This window comes from Neltuma alba, unplaced genomic scaffold, assembly GCF_004799145.2.
Source record: "Neltuma alba isolate B1F8T4 unplaced genomic scaffold, ASM479914v2 tig00011648_pilon, whole genome shotgun sequence".
In the NCBI taxonomy this organism is placed as follows: Eukaryota; Viridiplantae; Streptophyta; class Magnoliopsida; order Fabales; family Fabaceae; genus Neltuma; species Neltuma alba.
The window spans coordinates 389,518-410,285 of record NW_021636296.1 but is presented as its reverse complement, the minus strand read 5'-3'; the positions used below and the strand labels follow the sequence as shown (position 1 = coordinate 410,285).

Genomic DNA, 20,768 nt, shown 5'->3' with positions numbered 1-20,768 from the left:
TGGCCCTCTCAGATGATCACTCCCGAGTAGAAATGATAGGTGGGAACGTTGCAAGGGTGGCGTAGGCGTCAAAAGTGACGGGGAAAAATAGTACTACTAGCAAACAAATTACTAATACGCGTATGGTCTTCACTGTCCGGTCCCCCTTTACGCTGATTCTAACGCACTTTCTTGGACCCTGACACCCAGAAGCTATATTCTCCCTCTCCTTCTTTATAAATACCCCTTCTCTTCCCCACCCTTTCCTCTCTCAAACGAAGTCCTCTTCTTTCCTTCTCTTGTATGATTCCCTCTCTCAATCATACTCCCACGTGAGATTTAGCCCCCAATCTCAACAAACCCCAAGAGGCAAACTAAGAAATCGCTTTGAGACTAATTCTCTCACATGCCCATCAAAGGAATGAGAAATATCTTCTCCAAATCTTCATCTCCTTCTCCCTCTTCACCTCTATCGTCAATATCCATCCCGCCTTCCTCCCCTCTTCCGGCATTCTCACTCTCTTTGATGGAAGAGAACATTGAGATCGCTCGTTCCCTCATCACCAAATGGGACTCCAACCAATCTCCCTATGCCGAAATCACCCCTCTTTTCTCCGGCGACCGCCAAGAAGCCAAACACTACCTGACCGCCGTCAAGGGCTTGCAATCCGCCATGCGCTATTTCGTCACGCTGGATTCCAACTCCCCCAGCCTCGTTCAGGCTCAACTCTTGATGCAAGCTGCGTCCAAGAGGCTCAAGAAGGAGTTCTATCAGATATTGTCCTCCAACAGAGATCATTTGGATCCCGAGTCCGTTTCCAGTCGCTCCTCCACCGATCAGAGAACCAGTGTTTCCGATTGCGACGATGATTTCTCAGAGGATGAGTGCCGTTCTGTCACTGATAATTCCATTTCCGAGACGGAGAGAGTTTCTATGGTTGCCATGGAGGATTTGAAAGCCATTGCGGAATGCATGATTTCAGCTGGTTATGGAAAAGAGTGCGTCAAGATTTACACCCTCATGAGAAAATCGATCGTCGACGAGGCTATGTACCATCTCGGAGTGGAGAGGCTGACCTTCTCTCAGGTCCAGAAAATGGATTGGGAGGTGATCGAGTTGAAGATTAAGTACTGGTTGAAAGCCATCAAAGTCGCTGTCACAACTCTGTTTTATGGAGAGAGAATTCTCTGCGATCACGTTTTCGCCTCTTCGGAGAGAATCGTCCAGTCCTGTTTCGCTGAGATTTGCAAAGAGGCTGCTATGTCTTTGTTTGGATTCCCTGAACTCGTGGCAAAATGCAAGAAAACGCCGGAGAAAATGTTTAGGATTCTTGACGTGTACGAAGCAATCTCCGATAACTGGCCACAAATTGAGTCCATCTTCTCATTCGAATCAACCTCCTCCATCCGATTACAGGCTGTCAATTCCATGGTCAAGCTCGGTGAAGCAGTTCGTACAATGCTTTCTGACTTCGAATCCGCGATTCAGAAGGACAACTCTAAGACGCCGGTGCCAGGTGGAGGAGTCCACCCGCTCACGCGCTACGTCATGAACTACCTCTCATTCCTCGTCGATTACAACGGTATCCTCGCCGACATAGTCGCCGATTGGCCACTAACGTTACAGTCTCGGTTGCCAGAGTCTTACTTCCCAAGTTCAGGCGACGATAACGACCCGTCGTCGGAAATATCGGTGCGGTTGGCATGGCTGATACTCGTTGTCCTCTGTAAACTCGATGGGAAAGCGGAGCTATACAAGGACATCGCACTTTCCTACCTCTTCCTCGCCAATAACCTCCAGTACGTCGTCAGTAAGGTGCGAGCATCTAATCTGAGCTCCCTTCTCGGCGAGGATTGGTTGACAATGCACGAATCAAAGGTGAAGGAGTATGTATCCAAGTACGAGCGTATGGGCTGGAACAAGGTGTTAACGTCACTGCCAGAAAAACCAACGGCAGAGATGGCAGCGGAGCAGGTGAAAGCGTGCTTCGGGAATTTCAACGCCGAATTCAGTGAGACATGCATGAAACAATCGTCGTGGATCGTATCGGACGCCAAACTGCGAGAGGAGATCAAAGCGTCGATATCGTCGAAGCTTTTACCGAGATACGGAGAATTCTATGAGAAGCATCGCGTCGGGTCGAGAAGAGTATTAGGGTTGGACTCGGTTATGAGATTTTCACCCGAGGATTTAGCTGGATACCTATCAGACATTTTGTGTGGGACAGGAGACTCATGCAGTGTGTCGTTTCGTCTTCTCATCGCTCCAATCGCTCTTGAAGTCGGAGCAATCGCCGGCCAAAGAAAACGGCCGTAAAAAAATATGATAGCAACAATATATATATGGATGATAAATTTATACTGTATAGGATTTTAGGGCAGAGGCAGTGATGAATAGGATCGTCTTCCCCCGCGATGGTGCGAATGGTAGATTGAAAGTTGGGGGGCCATATTGTACACTGGTAAATAACAGACCAAGGAAATCAGTATTTCATATACGAGTTTGATTCTTCATTTCGTGCGAATTCCGGTTTCTAATGCTGCCAAAGGAGCGAGCGTTACAAGAGCGGCTTCAGCAATTAAACAACTTGTTGGTTCGTTTCATGCCAAATTCAAAATAGATATGAAGCTTTCCCCTGCCGCCACTCTACTATTTAGATTAAAGCATATTGCGACGCGGACCTAATCTTCTAGAAAAATCACACATAGCTTCCCCGCCCCCCTTTTCTTCCTTTGTATGAATTGCATGGGCTCATAACAGTTAAAGATTCAGTGTTCAAGCTGTAGAAGCATAACCTTTACCTTGATACGGACCGATCTTCTTAATCAGAGGCGCATTTGACGACAAATGGTTGCTTCTCTTTTTATCAGTGCGAATTTTTTAATTATCAACGTCCTCACTGAAATTTGACGCTTCATCAATTCCCCTTTGCCAAAACCTTCCGTCTAAGCACCTTACTGTCTTCTTTCTACGCAGGCGACGAGGGTCTTCTTCAGGGTGTAAAAAAATCAGCAACCCTTTTCTTTTCTGTTTTCGGTGACTTCATATTTTCATTTCTCACCAGCTTTAAATACCAAAGATAAAAATCAACCTGTTTTCGAGTTGCTTTGCCTCTCATCTCATTGCAGCACACGACGACATTTTTTCCCTTCGAAGAAAAAAGAAACGAAGGCTAAGGTTGGCTACAAAAAGACCCGCTAAAGGGCCGGAAGACGATAATTTAGTTTAATGTCTGACCCATATAGATTGGCGTCATCAACGGGTTAAGAAACCCCAACTTTGGACTCAGACTGGGTCCATTTTTCTTTGGATGGTGAATCATGTGAGCTCTTAAATATGGCCCAAAACGTTAATGAATTAGGTCTGTCAGCGGAGAAGAAGGTCACATGATGGATCTCTGTTCACTGTTGTGATATTGGGCTTGTTTTTCAACCATGATTTCCAGAAGCAAATAAAGAGAATTTTGTCTTGAATCATATCTAAATGAATTAGCAACGGGATTGAGTCTAACAGAAAGGATTAGTTTCTTACAATATAGCGAACTAGGGTTTGAATCCCTGTTGGGAGAAGTGCCCACATTTAGTGCCCGATAGTGTCTCGAATAGAATTGTTTCTAATAGAAGAATATCTATGCCTTAGAAGAAGAAAAAAATTCCAAATGAGCTAATAGTAGGGCCATCCCTAACTACCACATTTTCCACCAAACAAAAGAAAGTTAGACGGGATTTGAAGAGGAACTACACATCTTTATTATCTATAATTTTACTTGTGAATAGTGACATTGGTTATGAATTTCACTGCATATGTTGATATATTGATGTTTTCTTTTCTTCCAACTTAAAAAATAGATGAATGTTATTGATTGTTGAGGGAATGGGCAAGTCCAGTGTAGATGGATCATGCGTCCCTTTCTTCTAGTTCCTGATCAGTCCAGAGGATCTGTATGCGTGGCCTTGGGCACCATGTAAATTCACAAGAGAGATAAAACAGGATAGGAGAGGGGGAAGAGCGCGACAGTGTACTGTGGTTTTTTTCTCTGCCTCTCTTCATGTCAGAATAATGAACAAGCATATAAAGAACACATTGCTGATACACCTTAACCATTGGAAATTACAAATAATTCTAGGAATGAGCATAGAACCAAGGCAAGATGACGAATAAAACTAAACTTGCACAAAATTAACTTGGTCCATCTATATTCCTAGATGGCATTAATTACAAAGATCCATCCAGACTTTCGTGATCATCTTGCTTTGCTGTGCCATGCTGTATACACCTGAAGCTAACGAATTAACCCCCATGGAATTCATGGCGGCCCTAGAGAAGTTAGTTGTGAGCATTAAAGATTGATTCACATAATAAAAAGGAAACAAAAAAACCGTATAGGTGAAGGTTCCACGGCAAACTTTGATCGGAACAAATACCCGAAATCGGATTGGACGGTTTAAATGGTCTCAACTTTTAGGTGGTGGAACTAGTAATTGTCAACTCCTTATTGCTAGCCCTTTATATTTCCACCACAGGTTTTTTCCTCTCCCCATGCGTTAGTTAATTTCCCAAACTGGCAACTTTGTACGCTCTTTAAAACGTCAACACGCTTTTAGTTCTGGCGCAACATGAACTCTTTTTCGTAGGTATCAACTTTATAAGGTACAGTAGAATATATATATATATATATATATATATATGAACCCTCTATCATTTCATGCATTATTGTCTGGAGATTTGGATGAAAATCTAAGGGTTTGTTATGTATCTTGTTTTATGATTATATAATTAATGCAGCTTAAGTAACAGATATACTACCTCCGGTCCTAATTATAAGATGTATAATTAGAAACGAAGGTTGTTTATATATATATATATATATCTCAAGGTATAATGAAGAAATGGAGAGATCCGAATAACTGAAACTCTAGAGGCGATCGTGCAGATTGAAGAGAAGATGAAAGTAGAAGTTCGTGGAGGATTAATTAATAAGCGGTCCATATCCGTGGAAGAAAAGGACAAGTGAATAGAGATGGAAGGGAAGAGTAAAAGAAGCCACTCACCCGTTAACTGAGGGTAGCCCACAACTACGACATATGGCTCATCTTCTAATTTAATTTTCAAGATAATTCATTTTATATTTATGCATCGTACATGCGCCTAACTTTGTTATTTACTTCTGCTTGAATTATTGTTCGATCTGTAGGAAATTTTCCAAGGATGAATGGAGTTTTTTGTATATAGAAGTACGTATTTAATACTCTAATAATAATATAAATACGTATAAAATGCATGTTCAAACTTGTATAAAAACAGCGATATCAGGAAATGGACTACATTATAATTTGATTTTAGCACTTTTTTTTTTGTTATGATCCGATCCTACACGAACCATTTTCTCCTACCGATGCATAGTCATAAAGAATTTCTTGTTATGCGTGATGGCTCCCCCCTAGATTCTCATTGTCCTTTAACTTTCTAGTCATTTGATTGCTAAAGCAGGGTGCGAGGGATTCTTATGATGGATATTGACCGTGAGTATTAGTTTTTTTTCAATAATAATTTTCCACCTGTGGAAATGGTTTACGAGGTAAGTGCCAAAAAAAAAAACTTTTAAGACGGTTAAAAAAGTTTCTTAAAAACAGCCTCGAAACTATGGTTGAATTTACCAGTATAAACAGTTTTGGACATTCTACACCAGTTTTACAATCCTTATAGATTTTTTCTTACAGTGGTTCTAATTAATGAGCGGTATGGAAGGTGTGGTATTTCTTTTTCAAAGACTTTTGATTAACTTTTTACAGTCATTAATATCAAAATTGTTGTAGAAAATGAACTCTCTGCACCACTCACTGACCTGTGAAATCATTTTTTTTTTTACATTGGTTAATGCATATAATCAATGTAAAAATTTGATATTTCATTTTGTTTCTCCTATAAATCACATTGTGTTCACCATTTGCCTATGCATTGGGGTAGAATCTCTGTTCTTGAAACTGTTTAGCGTGCGGTAAATTACATTACAATCATGCAATAAAATTTGAATTTGATTTTTCTCTTCTAATCTTTTGCGCAACCCGTCCCTACTGTTGCATCAACAAATAAATGGTTGAGGTTTAATATTTTATATAAAACCATTATTTTTTTTTTCTATTTTTAGATATAGTCTACAATATAATAGTAAATTGTTAACATCAAATTTTAATATTTTAATTAATCTTTAAATCTTAACTGTTTATTTTTTATTTTTTTGATCTATCCAATAGTACTAGTGGAGATGGGATGAGGATAAAAAGATAAGAAAAGGGATCGGGATCAATAATTCATGTTTCAATTTCATTATCTCCACGGATGAGTGTGTATTCAAATCTGTGTGCTGCAATTCTGGTCCCAAAAAAATCTGTGCACTGTGATATACTACCTTCCGTCCTAAATATAAGAGCTAATTAACTAATTTAAGTAGATTAAAAAAATAAATTAAGTTAGTTATTTATTATAAATAGTTGATTTGTTTCCTAAAATATCCTTACTAATAAAGTGTATTGACTAGAACTATTATTACTAAAAAGATTACATTAGAAAAAAATAGATAAATATGAAAGATAAAGTGGATTGGAGTCTTATATTTAGAATCAAAATAAAAATCAAATGAGTTCTTATATTAAGAATTGGAGGTAGTATTTATTAATTAAATGAGACTTCAGAAAGTTGTATATCTTCATTCCTGGCTGTATATTCACTTTGACATGTTCAGCCAGTCCAACTCGACTCGAATTGCAATTAATAACCACTTATAGCTAATAATCTTATTTTGGGCATCACTTTATGTCTGAGCGATTCAAAGTGGGTCATATAATATTTTTTTGTTTACCTTGCGTCTTTTCCCCTCTCCCCTTTCTTCTCATCATTCTCCTTCTTCTTCTCCTTCCTTTTTTTTTTTTTAATTTTTATTTTATGTAACATCCTTCTTTGATTATATTCTTGTACATGACACGCGAGAAGTGGGCGTAGTTTAAATATGGAAGAAGACCAAAAGATAAATATTTTTTTTGCTAAAAACAAAAGATAAATAAATAATTAACTATATTTAATCAAATTTTAACTTAAATTAAATATAATTTACAAAGAACTTACTTAATATATGATGGGAAAACATGAAAGTAACCGCCTTGTTTTTCACAGGGGATGAAAGGATTTGAAAGTGAGACCAAGTTTCGATACACCAGATAAGGAAAAAAAAGCGAGGCCAAGTGTTATGAAAGCACAGAGAGAAGACTAATAATTCTTTTAAAATCTCTTCAATGGTTTGATGGTGTAATGGGAAAATATTTGTGCCTAGGAAAAAGAATTGAAATTCTTAAAGTCTCTTCAATTTACCGCACGAGATGCGATATTAGGCGAATCCAATAATTTGGAAAGGAACTGGGGAGACTATTGACCCGAGAGCGGTATATAATTAGGGAGAATTGCAATTAGGTCCCACCTAAAGGTATTAAATAAAAAAAGTCTTTTAAAATCATAAAATTATTCTGAAGTTCTAAGGGACCCTTTTGTAATAAATTTTATTTGTTTAATTATCAAATTACCCTTCTTCTTTGTTTCTTTTTTTAAGTTTACATTGACAACTGAAAGAGTAATGGTTGACAACTTAGGGTGCAAGGATTGACAATTATCACGGCTGGTTTGACAACACGTTTTCTCAGCATATTACAAAATGTAACGCATGAGTTGTCAAACCAGCTAAAATAGTTGTCAATCACTGTACCATAAGTTTTCAATCACTGCTCTTTCAGTTGTCAATGTAAACTTAAAAAAAGAAAAGAAAAGAAAGATAATTTGGTAATTAAACAAATAAAATTTATTACAAAAAAGTCTCTTGGGACTTCAGAATAATTTCATAATTTTAAGGGACCTTTTTGTATTTAATTCCATCTAATTGCAATTCTCCCATATAAGTAACGTGATATGTATACACTTGTAATTTACTTCGATTGGAAAAATCAACACCTTTATTAGAAGGGTTAGATTTTTTTTATAAGATAATATTGATCACTTTTGTCTAAGTATTTAATGAGTTTTTTTTTCAATTTTGCTCCCCATATATTCTCTTTCTTTTTTAATTTATTTATCGTATCTTTTACTTATTCTTTTCAGTAATAAGGGTATATTTGAGAAAAAATACATCCATTACATATTTAATGTTTTAAACTGGTTTTAACTAATTTTTTGATAAATATAAATAGATAAAGTTTACCTTATATTTTGAAGCGAAAGGAGTATATACTTGAATAAAAATACGTAAACAACTGTAGCTACCATGTACATTAAACAACTCAGGTCATTTAGAATTTTCGATCAAAATGATGAGTTTAGACTTACAAACACTCATTGGCCCAAAAAGAAAAGCAACACTCAATAATCTGCACAATACCGTTATTATTCAGACATGGTATGCCTTCAGTGTGTGTTTCCTGAACTTTCAGGAAAGAATTGTACTGTTATAAATAGCGCGAACTGAAATAAATTTCATATCATTTATGCTATTCGAGAGAGAGAAATCAACAAGAGTAACTATATATGGATTTAATTATTACTAGAAGAATAAACGTGTCTTGTTAACTTGCTTATCTGTTAATACACACACAACTTTTACTCCTTAATATAAGAACTGTTTGATTAACTTAAATAGGTCAAGAAAATTTATTAAGTTAGTTATTTGTAATAAATATGCATTATCCTTCCTAAATATTAATCAGATATATTAGTTTTAATATTTAATGAAACATTTAATATGTGCAGCTACTACAAAGATTATTTTGAAAAAAATGATAGACAAAATAGACTGAGGTAGTGTGTGTATAGAATTAGCTTTTATATTGAGGGTGGGAGGTAGTGTGTGTATAGAATTAGCTTATAAGAGAGTTCATTTAAATATATCAAAAGTTTGACCTTGAAACGAAGGGTTCATGAGATATATAGCGGAGGTCGGAGAGGAAGATAAGATGCAATGGCGACAAATTAAAATTAAAACGATGGTTAGTTGGGAAGATAAGGTTGACTTTGAAAACGAAGTGTTGACATATATACTCCCGTAATGGAAAGGAAGGGAGAATCTTTAATTTCTCATGCAGGAAGTACGATTGCTAGACTTGACGATCAAAAAGTAACAAGTTGTTCGACCCAGTCAATAAAAACAGGTAATTTGGGTTTCATTATATATGAGGAGATCACGGACTATTCCTTTAGTCAATAATTTTAACCAAATCCTATTTAAGACTTGGATCGGAGCTAGGAAAAATGTTAGTAATATTACTATGAGCAGAGTAACTTTTTAATGACGGGTGTGACTTGTCAACATGCTTATCCACCATAGCAGTTGATACAATTAGTTTAATAATTCGAACAAGTTGCTACTCGGGCCATCCGATCATGCATGCACAGGAACAAGATTAAAACAAATTAGTTGGGAGTTAATCAAGGTTGACTATGAAATGAGATAATGCTGATATGACGGGGAGAGAGAGAATAAACTAAGAAGCTTCGCCCAAAGGAGGAGTAAGAAACTTCGCCAACCAACAAAGGCTGCGCTGATTGAAGTGGATATTATTATGTCAACCTTCAGGGCATAAATACTCTCAACCAACCACTTAAGGCTTCTCCTTCCAGTGATCAACTCCACACGGTAAATATTCGGCTTTTGTCCCGTACGTAATGACAAGAACCTTGGCAAACATTTTCATTCTACTACGTAAAATACCAGCCGACACTTTTAATGCATTAGGAACACCCAGCGCGACCGTTTTTATCAGCTTCGCTTTTTTTTTTTTGGGGCGCATGTATATATGCGCGAATATAAAATTAATTAATCAGAGCGTTATAATTAATTTACACAATCAATCCACTGCGTATCTACGACCTTATTTTATAGCAAGATGAATTAGATTCTTCCCCCTATATGTAGCTCCCACAGCTCACCTTCCTTAAATGTAGATGACCACGTTCGGTAAACTACTAACCGTGAACTCCACTTATATGTATGTGCTATAATATAAACGCGTTCGCACGTTGGCAATGCCAGGCTGACACATCGTGGTGTTTCGATTTTACAGACCCGGGGAAGCAAGAAACTCTTTGTTTCACATGCGCAAGGCATGACTAGAAGTTAATTAAAGTGGACTTGTTCTGATTTTCATCTTGCAATAAAGTTTCACACGAAAGTTGCAGAAGAGATCAGTTTGTTGGGGGTTGAGCTATATTGACACACACATCTCAAACTCATCATCATTATTCACATCCCTTGTCACTATTTTCCCTCCTCATTATAAATACGCCACTCCATCTCTTTCAAGTTCTGCATCTTTTACAACCTATTGCTGCATGTGTTCTCTGACATCTCTTTCCCTCTCTCATATATGGAGTTCCTCACCGTACTCTGTATTTTTCCAATGCTGTATTTGTGCTTCATGATGTGGAAGCTGCTCGATGAGAGAAAAGACCGAGAGTGCTTCATTTTAGATTACCAGTGCTACAAGCCACCAGATGAGAGAAAGCTTGGCACTGAATTTTGTGGCAAGATCATCGCCAGGAATCCTTACTTGGGCCTCGACGAGTACAAATTCCTGCTCAAAGCTATTGTGAGCTCCGGCATTGGCGAGCAAACTTACGCCCCAAGAAACGTCTTCTTGGGACGCGAGGCCCAGCCCACCTTGGAGGATGCCCGCTTAGAGATGGACGAGTTCTTCCACGACGCCATCGCCAAGCTCTTGTCCAGATCAGGATTTTCTCCCTCCGACATCGATGTTCTTGTCGTCAACGTCTCCATGTCCGCCGCCGTTCCGTCCTTGTCGTCCCGTATCATTAACCATTACAAAATGAGGGAGGACATCAAGGCTTACAATCTCACCGGGATGGGTTGCAGCGCCAGCCTCATTTCTGTGGACATAATCAAGAATATTTTCCAGTCCCAGAAGAACAAGCTTGCTCTTCTGGTGACTTCCGAGTCTTTGAGTCCAAATTGGTATTCTGGAAAGGACAAGTCGATGATTCTCGCGAACTGTTTGTTCCGAGCTGGTGGATGTGCCATTCTTCTCACAAACAAGAGGAGTCTGAAGCACAAAAGCATGCTGAGACTCAAGTGCCTAGTGAGAACTCATCATGGGGCCAGAGATGAGTCATACGGATGCTGCATGCAACAAGAAGACGAGGAAGGACGGCTGGGTTTCTACCTCGGGAAATCTCTCCCAAAAGCAGCTACGAGGGCTTTTGTCGATAATTTAAGAGTAATATCCCCAAAGATTTTACCCGTAGGAGAGTTAATGAGGTTCATGCTGATGTCCCTTGCGAAGAAGCTCAACACAAAGAGTTCTGCAAAGACCTCAAGCGGAGGAATGGCCAAATCGCCATTGAATTTCAAGGCAGGGGTTGATCATTTTTGTTTACACACAGGAGGGAAGGCTGTGATTGACGGGGTTGGGAAGAGCTTGGATCTGAACGAGTATGATCTGGAGCCAGCGAGGATGACACTGCACCGTTTTGGGAACACGTCGGCGAGTAGCCTCTGGTATGTGTTGGGTTACATGGAAGCGAAGAAGAGGCTGAAGAAAGGAGAGAGAATACTGATGATAAGCTTCGGTGCAGGCTTTAAATGCAATAGCTGTCTGTGGGAGGTAACGAGGGATCTTGAGGACGCTAACGTGTGGGAAGATTGCATTGATGAGTACCCACCACAGTGCTTGGCCAATCCTTTCTTGGAGAAGTTTGGTTGGATCCACACACTTGAGGACCTCACCAACGTCCAAGTACCTGATTTTCTGAGCTGAGCTCTCTCATCATCTCTGGTTTTAAAGAGATAATAAAAAGAAAAAGGGGCACGCGTAAGGGGAGTATACGTATAGTGCTATAGTTGTTGGGTGTGAGTGGAGATTTGTACATGACAATAAAGTATTTCTCACCATCAGTATCTCCACAACATCCTGATGCACCGCGGTTCTTATATCACCCACACTCTGAATTTGTTTTGCATATTTGCTGTGTTGTACACTATATGTTATTGTTGAATTCCGCACTGTTTAAAGGGTTATGGTGATAGTGATCAACGAAAAGATAGATATTGTGAAAATAACCTTTCACTCTACTGTGCTTTTAGAGATATGAATACATGTTATTTAGTTCCATTAGAATACTTTTAAATTCTCCATATATCCTGCCCAACGTTGTCGATCTCGATTTCAAGTTTCTAGCCACTTAGTTAATTTCTGTCTTTTACATGCCTCTTATTCCTGAAATGACACCAATGCATGTAAATTTCTCAGTTGAGTTGTACTTGACTTATCTATATCACCAAAATTACTTAAAATTGCCACAAGTACGACTCTTTCGTCTTCCTTCTTACTTTTGGACGTGAGACTGGTATTTTCGAATAGATGAGCGGAAATTAATCTTCACTTTCTCCCATGGTTGGAACCTGTCGCCCGCAAGTTACTAAGAACAGTATATTCGCGTGGCATAATAAAAGTATAGGATACCTCATTTGTCTCAGAGAAACAGAATTAAAGAGGATAAGAAAGCGACGATAGGTCGTAAAGGAGAGAGAAGAGCGCACAGTTTTGGAGAACTGCCATGTTTACTCATAAACGCAATAAATTATGGGCGACGACACATTCACATATGGGGAAAACCGAGTGATGGACCCTACGGCCACCTTGAGGACAGTTCGGCTGCAACTGCGCATTCAAATTTCCAACAGCAAATAGTTATTGAGTCACGACTTGAAGCTCTGTTAGTATTTAAGCACATGCTGCTGCAATTTCTTGTCTGTGATAGGGGCTGAGGAAGTAAGAACTTCCCACGCTTTCTGATTGGTTGCGGGCCATGGCCTTTTCAGGACAGATGGTGCCCAAGTCAAACACAGTACACGATCTGGCATTTGAATAGCCACAACGAATCAACGCCGCTAAAGAAGATATCAGGATTTTTGGCATACAGCCCAAAAGTTGTTTATTAAAAAAAAAACAAATAATTCGTAATGCAGCATACATTCCGAGCCTTGTGAAAATCAAATAGAGGTTTCGAAAATTTTCTATTTGCAACTGAAGGCTGAAGCTTGTACATTTGCTTGGTGGATTGTATCATTTATAAGCTAAATTTAATAATTTATGTATAAAAATCAAATTTTAATACGTACAAGGCTGAGTTATATCATTTACAAGTCATATTAGTAGAAAATTGAACTGCCTCGGATTTATGGGTCATTTTTTCCATTTTCAAACTCCATTGACTTCTCTGAAGTCCCAACCATATGGGAGCCTTTGGGTTGGCCGTAACACGCACATCCTTTTCTCTGGTATCTTAACAGGATTCTACGGGAATTTCAAAAAGAGACGTCTCTAAGGCCTTACAAGCCCAAATAGGCCCATCAATTCTATTATAAAAGAATGTCAAAAAGTCTTGTGGATCCACGGCGCAACAACTATAGAAAAGTTACTAATTTGTCATTAAGCCTAGGAGAAAATCGCTATCTTTTAATAAACCTCTGTCTTTCACCTTTTTTTTTTTTAACGTTTGATATTATAATGATATTTTTTATTTAAATTTAAAATTGAAGAATAATTTGATTTTTTTTAGTTGTAAAAATCAAACTTAAAATCCTAATCCTGTAAGATCATGCGATTATTATATAATATGCAACGTGCAGCTTATATGAATACATGAACAATCGGTTTCCGTGAGAGTGAATCTATTTTGTTCTGTTCATAAACCATACCTTCTATTCAACGGTTCCCGTGGTTGATTTATATATGCATATATATTGTTTTGTTATGACTTATGAGACTATTATATATGCAAATAGACAAAAAACGTGCTGTTTGCTTAAAGAAGACAAATAGTATGACTTTGTAGCAAATAGCCAAATACACGTGGCCGTTACCTGTTATGCGAAACAGTATCGAAATTTGATACTATTATGTGCTGTATGATTATAATTATTCACAAAGTAGGTGGTCTTAAAAAAAGAATCCCCACACAATTAAAATGGCAATGTCGTTCAGGAACATCATTTTAAATTAGAATTATTTGCAAATAAGTATTGATATTGATAACGAAAATGAAAGTTCTTGCACCATCAAGGCGCCAAGACCGCCCAGATTTATAATAATGATGCTACTTTTGCTTTGAGGGAGGTTAGACAATTCTTACACGCTAATATATTAATTGTGCGAAGGTTACGTTCTCCTGGTTGTTGAGGAGTTCATTTTGGATATTTTATTTTGTACTGGAGTATTTTTAAATACTTTTCCCAGACAACTTTCTTAAAAGAAAATAAAAGCAGAGCAAGTCACAGTCATTTCTTTTTTTATTTTTCTTTTTTTGTTTGGGGGGGGGGTTTCCTGAGATGAACTGTTCTGTTTTGCAGTTTATATTCTACAGGAGAAATCAATCTCTTAAAAAATTATTTTGAAACAAAATGAAAACTCTGAGTGACAATTATTTTAAATAAAAATGAAGAGAATAAATATTTCCGTTGATGAAGTATGGGTGAATGGAGACAATAACATGAAAAGCGATGTAATTAACAGCTTACATATATTTAATTGGGGGATGCTTAATTAGTCTGTGAGCCTGTGACTAGCACACCAGTTATTATTGGTCCCCTGACACGTCAAGCAGTATTTATTAAATATACATAAACTGTCAACGACGGATCGTTTTCCATGCCCATTCCACCTAACCTAGAAGGTTCCAAACGCTTGTAGGTCAGAATTATCAGTTTAATATATTCGTGGCTGACCGTTGAGAAAAACGCAGCTATATGTAGATAGATAGCTCCCCTCCACTTGAATCATTAACTAATCCGACACGACATATATATCCCTCCCCTTCACCATCTTACGTTTTTTCTGTTTTTGATCTGTGTGCGGTTATGCAGCCATGCATTTTGCGCCAACAGGCTTCTGAAGCGGTGGGTCTACAGAATATGAAAACTGTACATGCACGCACCATGTTCCTGGGTTCACATGTTTAACTGTGGAAAGCTTTAGCTTTCCAATTGCCTGCGCGCGCGCACACATATCTCACTGAAATGTTTCAACATTCGTAAACAGAATAATAAATTCCTGGTTGAACTTTGCTAACTGGGCTTGAAGAACAAGTAAAGCATATCAGTATACCACTGATTTGAAGAATGGCTAACAAAACAATAATAATGAAGAGGAATAAAGGGATATGTAGGAAATATAGGTGATGAAACTGGTCAATTTGTATGTAACGGTCAAAACCAAAATCTAAATTTGGCATATGGGTGATAGTATATACTACTTCCGGTCCTAATTATAATAGTCAGTTGACTAATTTGAGAAAATTAAGAAAAGAAGTTAAGTTAGTTATTTGTAATAAATAGGTGTTGTCTTTCTTAAAACATCTTTACTAATCAAGTATGTTGGCTAAACTATAATTATTAGAAAGATTATTTTAGAAAAAATGAAGTAAATATGAGACACAAAATGGATTAGAGTCTTATATTTAGGACCAACATAAAAGTGAAATGAGATCTTATATTAAAGACCAGAGGTAGTACAATGTGAAGGAACAACAGCATCCGACAGGGAGCAATCGATACGTATATATATTTGTATATATAAACTAGAAAGAGAGAGAGGGGTGGTTCTGGCGCACGTGCACCGATTGATTTCCTTATCCTTTGTTAGCTCCTCTCACGAGTGTGTGTGATGTTTTCATCAGTTCCCATAAATTCTGGGCCGAGAATTATGCAAGTAATTAAATCAAGTTATGCATTTAAGATCTGGGGAAGTTTTATGGAAGATTACAAAGGTATGTCAGATTTTGCAGGTGCATAATTAATCATAGACCTCTTTAATGAGTATGCTCTCGTTCTACCAACCTCTTAATTAACATTCTATTATTAAAGATACTATATGCGAAGAATCTAGCATATAAACTAAGTAACGAGTTTAATTAGTAGGAAAAAGACGAGAGAGCATTTGAAGTGTAAGTGGGCGTAACATGAAAAAGATTAAAGAAAGTAGCAGTTGGTGGTGCAGGTTGTGAGAGAAGAGACTGTAATACACATATGTTGATATAGAGTATTAAGATGATAAAAAGAAAAACAAAGAGGCAATTCGGCGGTCTTGTTTGGACGATTCCCCTGGACTCCATGTGGGCCTCATGCTCGGTTTCTACTTTTTAATGTGGCTGCCTCATTTGTTTAAGCATTCACCTTTACGAATCTCTCTGTCAATACCCAGGCCAGCGCCTCTCTTTCTTCGTTTCGTCTTTTCCTCCCCTCACCTTTGTTGGCCTGTGTTATTCCAGTACTTTCTGCATCGCCAGATCCAAACCCTCCCTTATTTACAGCATGCCACTTCCTCACAATCCCAACCATATATACATTATTTGTAAGTTCCTTTTCCTCTCTTGTTAATTAGATTGCAATCGCCTCTCCCTCATTTCTTCATTACGAAGTATCCCCTACAGAGAGACACAGAGAGAGAGAGCCATGTGTCTTTTTCCCTTTTAGTTTTGAAGGGCCGAGACAAATTAAACTGAGAGCAAAAAGGTGTGTGATATGTTAGCCCATATTATATGCTTGAATTTGATGCAGTAATAATCTATATACACTACCTTCTCATCGGCTTAATACAAGAGTTAGCGAACAGTCGCGTTTATTCCTAAATATAAGACCTCAATTTATTTTATCTCTCAGATCTATAAGTTTTCCCCTCTAAAATATCCTTAAGGATTATAAGAAGTTCTTGCTATTAGGGTGTACTCCTCTTTCTCTGATCTTATTTATAAGACACTCTATTGAAATTTTAGTATGAATGTATTATTTTGTCCTTCATTTATTACAGTGTCAATAGTTTTTTTTGAAATACGTATATATTAAATAGAGATGAAATTAAAAAGTTGTTATATTATAATAGAGAGTCAATATAGTTTAAAGTTTTTTTAATCCGTAGGAAAATATTGAAGGTGCTTAATAAATAAGACTAGAGGACTAGTTCCAATACATGTATATGATTAAAGAGGTATTAGTGAAACAACTAATCTAATTAATTTTTGTAATATTATTAAATTAGTTATTTAATTTTTATATTAAAAAACGGAGATAGTGTTAAAGCGGATATATTTTTTTTCCAGGAAGAATTCTCTCACATCTAATCTCTCAAATTTTGGCTTGCTGTTGCATGTGCAAATGATATTCCAGATGCTCATAATACGGTGGTTGAATATTTCGGCTAATTGCGTGGAATGGAGATTGGGATTCAATGAATGGCATTAAATAGCTGAATAGGACTGATGGACGCAGTGGGTGGCCCGCAATCTAATAGCTGTACTGTAAGTGACACTTTGAGCGCCAAGCCTTCAATTTGGTGCCTCGCCCCTGCCATCGGGTCAGACGTGTTTATCCGGATGACCCACCCGGTTATACTGATGCATCCTCATCCATTCCCATTATTTTACTGTCCTGCGATGCAGAATGTGTATGCATACGCCGATGACACATGCGGCTGACCATAGCATCATTTTGGATGCCCAGCCCCCAATTATTTATGCTCGTTGGGGGCCCCACCTATAACTTGTTCATATTTCATCATTCATTAATTGTCATTGTTATCTCTCGCTTTCAGTTTTTCCCCGCATGCCAAACCCACAATTAGTCGCCTTTCCCTGGAATATTATTCCCTCCGCTTCAAAATATTAGCTAGATTTTATCTATTATATTTATTAAGAAACTAATTAAAATCAATTCAAAACAATAAATGTGTCAGACATATATTTGTTTTTCCTAATAAACCTTTATTAATAAAGAAAATAAGGAAAAGATGTAATAAATGAATTGAAGATGAAAGAGAATATATGAAGATAAAATTGAAAGAAAAAAATTCATTAAATGCTTGGATAAAAATGAATGTTATCTTATAAAAAAAAAACAAACTTCTTTAAAAAAGTTTAACTTATATTTTGAACCAAAAGAAGTACTATCATGGCAGAATTCTTATCAGCGCTGGCCGATTTTATTCTGTTTTCATAATTATATTTTTATCAAGTAAATGAACCAGTTTATTTTAAAAATAACAACTAATACATAGTTAGAGCTGGGAAATAGCCTGATTGGTCCATCAGGGCTCAGGTTCAAAACCTTATTTCCTTCATTTTATTAGCCCCAATCCTAATTGTTTGAGCTTAGAGCACGTAAGCCTATATGTTTTATTAACCCCCCCCCCCCCCCCGCGGCCCAAAAAATGATATTCCGTGATTCACATTATCACATGCAAAGTCCAGCGTACATGATATATATAAACTCACATGATCAAATATAAATGCTTTCAAGTTTAGAGTCAAACTTGTACGATCCAACCAAATAAGAAAGTTCTTCACTGTGATAATGGAAATTAAAAGTCTAACAATAATTTTTTCATCCTTATCATCATGCAGAGACGAGATATTTTAATCCTGAGGGGATAAGTTATTAAATAACATCTAAAGTTTAAATTGTATTTTTATAAAGTATAAATAAAAATACGGCCCAATATAAATATTCTAAAATTTGATAATTCATATTTTAACCATCCTCATCGAGTGACAAAATAAAACATAATCATGTAAAGTAAATAAATTTGTATTTCTTAAAATCATCAAGCAAAAAGTGGGGGTGAGGTCATAAGTAGAGAGTGGTGCATGGATTGAAGTGCTCAACGCAGATGAGATGCTCATCATTAGGATGCATGATTTATGAATATGACCAGTTGGGAGCCAAACAAAGGCATGGCAGGTACACGCATTTGGCAGAGCCTCGCCTTCCGCGTTTCTCTTTATTACTTTAGATCCTTCCATAGGGTACCGTTCCCATCAGCCTCAACCCCCAGATTTCACTATTTTTCAAACTCCAAATCACCACGTCTACATGGTTCCCTTCCGGCTTTTTATATACTTTTTCTAGTTTTATTTATAAATAGCTTTTAACATGATTCACGTGGATTAAGAAAAATTTTAAGTTTTTTTTAATTCTGATTTAAAATTTAATAATTTTTTAATTTCATTACTATTTAATAGACATTATACCTCATGTAAACAAAACAAATACAATAATAACTTAAGAGTAAAATTATACATCCATATAAAAATTTCTCTCAGTACCCTTTACTGCCTTATAAATAAGATCAAAGGAGTATATAAAAGTCAAATAATTAATCTACAAACATTAAAAGGGAAAAAATAGTTAACAAGTTAGTTATTTGCATAAAATGATACTCCCTAGTTTTTTTTTTTTTTACAAGAAACATGTGAAAAAGTCACACAGATTAAAAAGTTAGTTAACATTGTTTGAAAACAGTAAACATGTAAAAGTTGTAACTTTTTTTGAAAATATAAATATTTATGAGAAAGAAAGAGAACAAAAAAATTATTAAAATAAATATAATTATGCGATAGAAAAAACTTGTGATGGAGAGATGAGTGAATGGTGCTTTGACAAATGAGATAATCAATATATTAAGTATTAGAATAACTAATTAACAAGGACAAAATATAGAAAATTAGCTAAGAACATTTGAAATATCTTACAAATGTTTCTTATAATTATGGACAAAATAAAAGTGATACTTATTTTTTATAAAAAGGGGACGGAGGGAACAATGATTTTTCCAATATACTCTTTGGATTATTTTTCCATAATAACGAAAACTATTTTTATACGTGCAATTAGTTGAGGTCCTATTTAGTATTACGTTTGAAATCGTTTATAAATATGTTTCAGGTACATTGAAATAAAAATCTTCTCACATACTTGCTTCTTAAATTATAATTAAAAAATTATTCATAAATCATTTTAAATAGGAAGATAGTTTGAGATGGTATCGTTAAGCTCATGACCTTTCATGTCACTATGCTCCCAATTATAGTAATTTATGACCTCGCTGCCCTGCTTTGTGGAGCGCTGCTACCTTCTCCTTTTCTTGGCGACTACTACTAATTAGGTGGAACTAACTTAATGAAATGTGACTTCCCCCACCAGTTGGTTCTACAAACTTCATGCGTCGCCCTCTGTTGCTTTATTTTTAAATCATGAGAAAATTAACAAAATTTTCAGAAAAACATTTGCGAGTAATTTTATATTCTAAAATTTGATAATTCATATTTTAATCATCCTCATCAAGTGACAAAATAAAAACATAATCATGTAAAGTAAATAAATTTGTATTTCTCAAAAGCATCAAACTTACATTTTAGCAAACTTGTATTAAAACCGTCAAACTTATATTCTATGAAAAAAACTATATATATATATAGAGAGAGAGAGAGAGAACAGGGTGACTCTAACTGATCACTTCGTGATTTATGAGTTTTCTAAAACAAGTTATTATTAGGTCCACATCATATGCAGGCAAAGTGCCTAAAGACCGGTATATTATTTTAGGCAGCAGTATATTAATTTTGGGAATAAGGTACTACCTCCTCCGACTTAATATAAAATTTTGTTTGATTTTTATTTTGGTCATAAATATAAGATCTCAACCCATTTTATTTTCATATTTATATATTTTTTTCTCAAGGTAATCCTTCTAACAAGAGTATTTTAGCCAATATATTTGATTAATAAAAATATTTTAGAAAAGACAATATTAATTTATTCTAAATAATTAATTTTTTTTTTAATTTTTTCAAATTAGTAAACTAATTTTTATAATTAAAATCGGAATTAGTATTTATACCATGTGTGGACGGAAAAGCTTCGTGGAAAATGAAATGAAATTTTTTCTGGGAGGAAGAGGAGTGGGAG

General features: G+C 36.3%; 2 protein-coding genes across 2 annotated transcripts; both read left to right on the top strand.

The window, feature by feature from the left end:
* Positions 1-278: 278 nt before the first annotated feature.
* LOC114716265 (exocyst complex component EXO70H1-like) lies at positions 279-20,444 on the top strand. The gene is made up of 2 exons (XM_028901247.1): positions 279-2,465; positions 20,434-20,444. Exon 1 carries the CDS (start codon positions 386-388, stop codon positions 2,294-2,296), a length of 1,911 nt encoding a protein of 636 aa, XP_028757080.1. The 5' UTR covers positions 279-385; the 3' UTR covers positions 2,297-2,465; positions 20,434-20,444.
* LOC114716266 (3-ketoacyl-CoA synthase 12-like) lies at positions 10,262-12,116 on the top strand. The gene has a single exon (XM_028901248.1). It carries the CDS (start codon positions 10,381-10,383, stop codon positions 11,785-11,787), a length of 1,407 nt encoding a protein of 468 aa, XP_028757081.1. The 5' UTR covers positions 10,262-10,380; the 3' UTR covers positions 11,788-12,116.
* Positions 20,445-20,768: the final 324 nt, after the last annotated feature.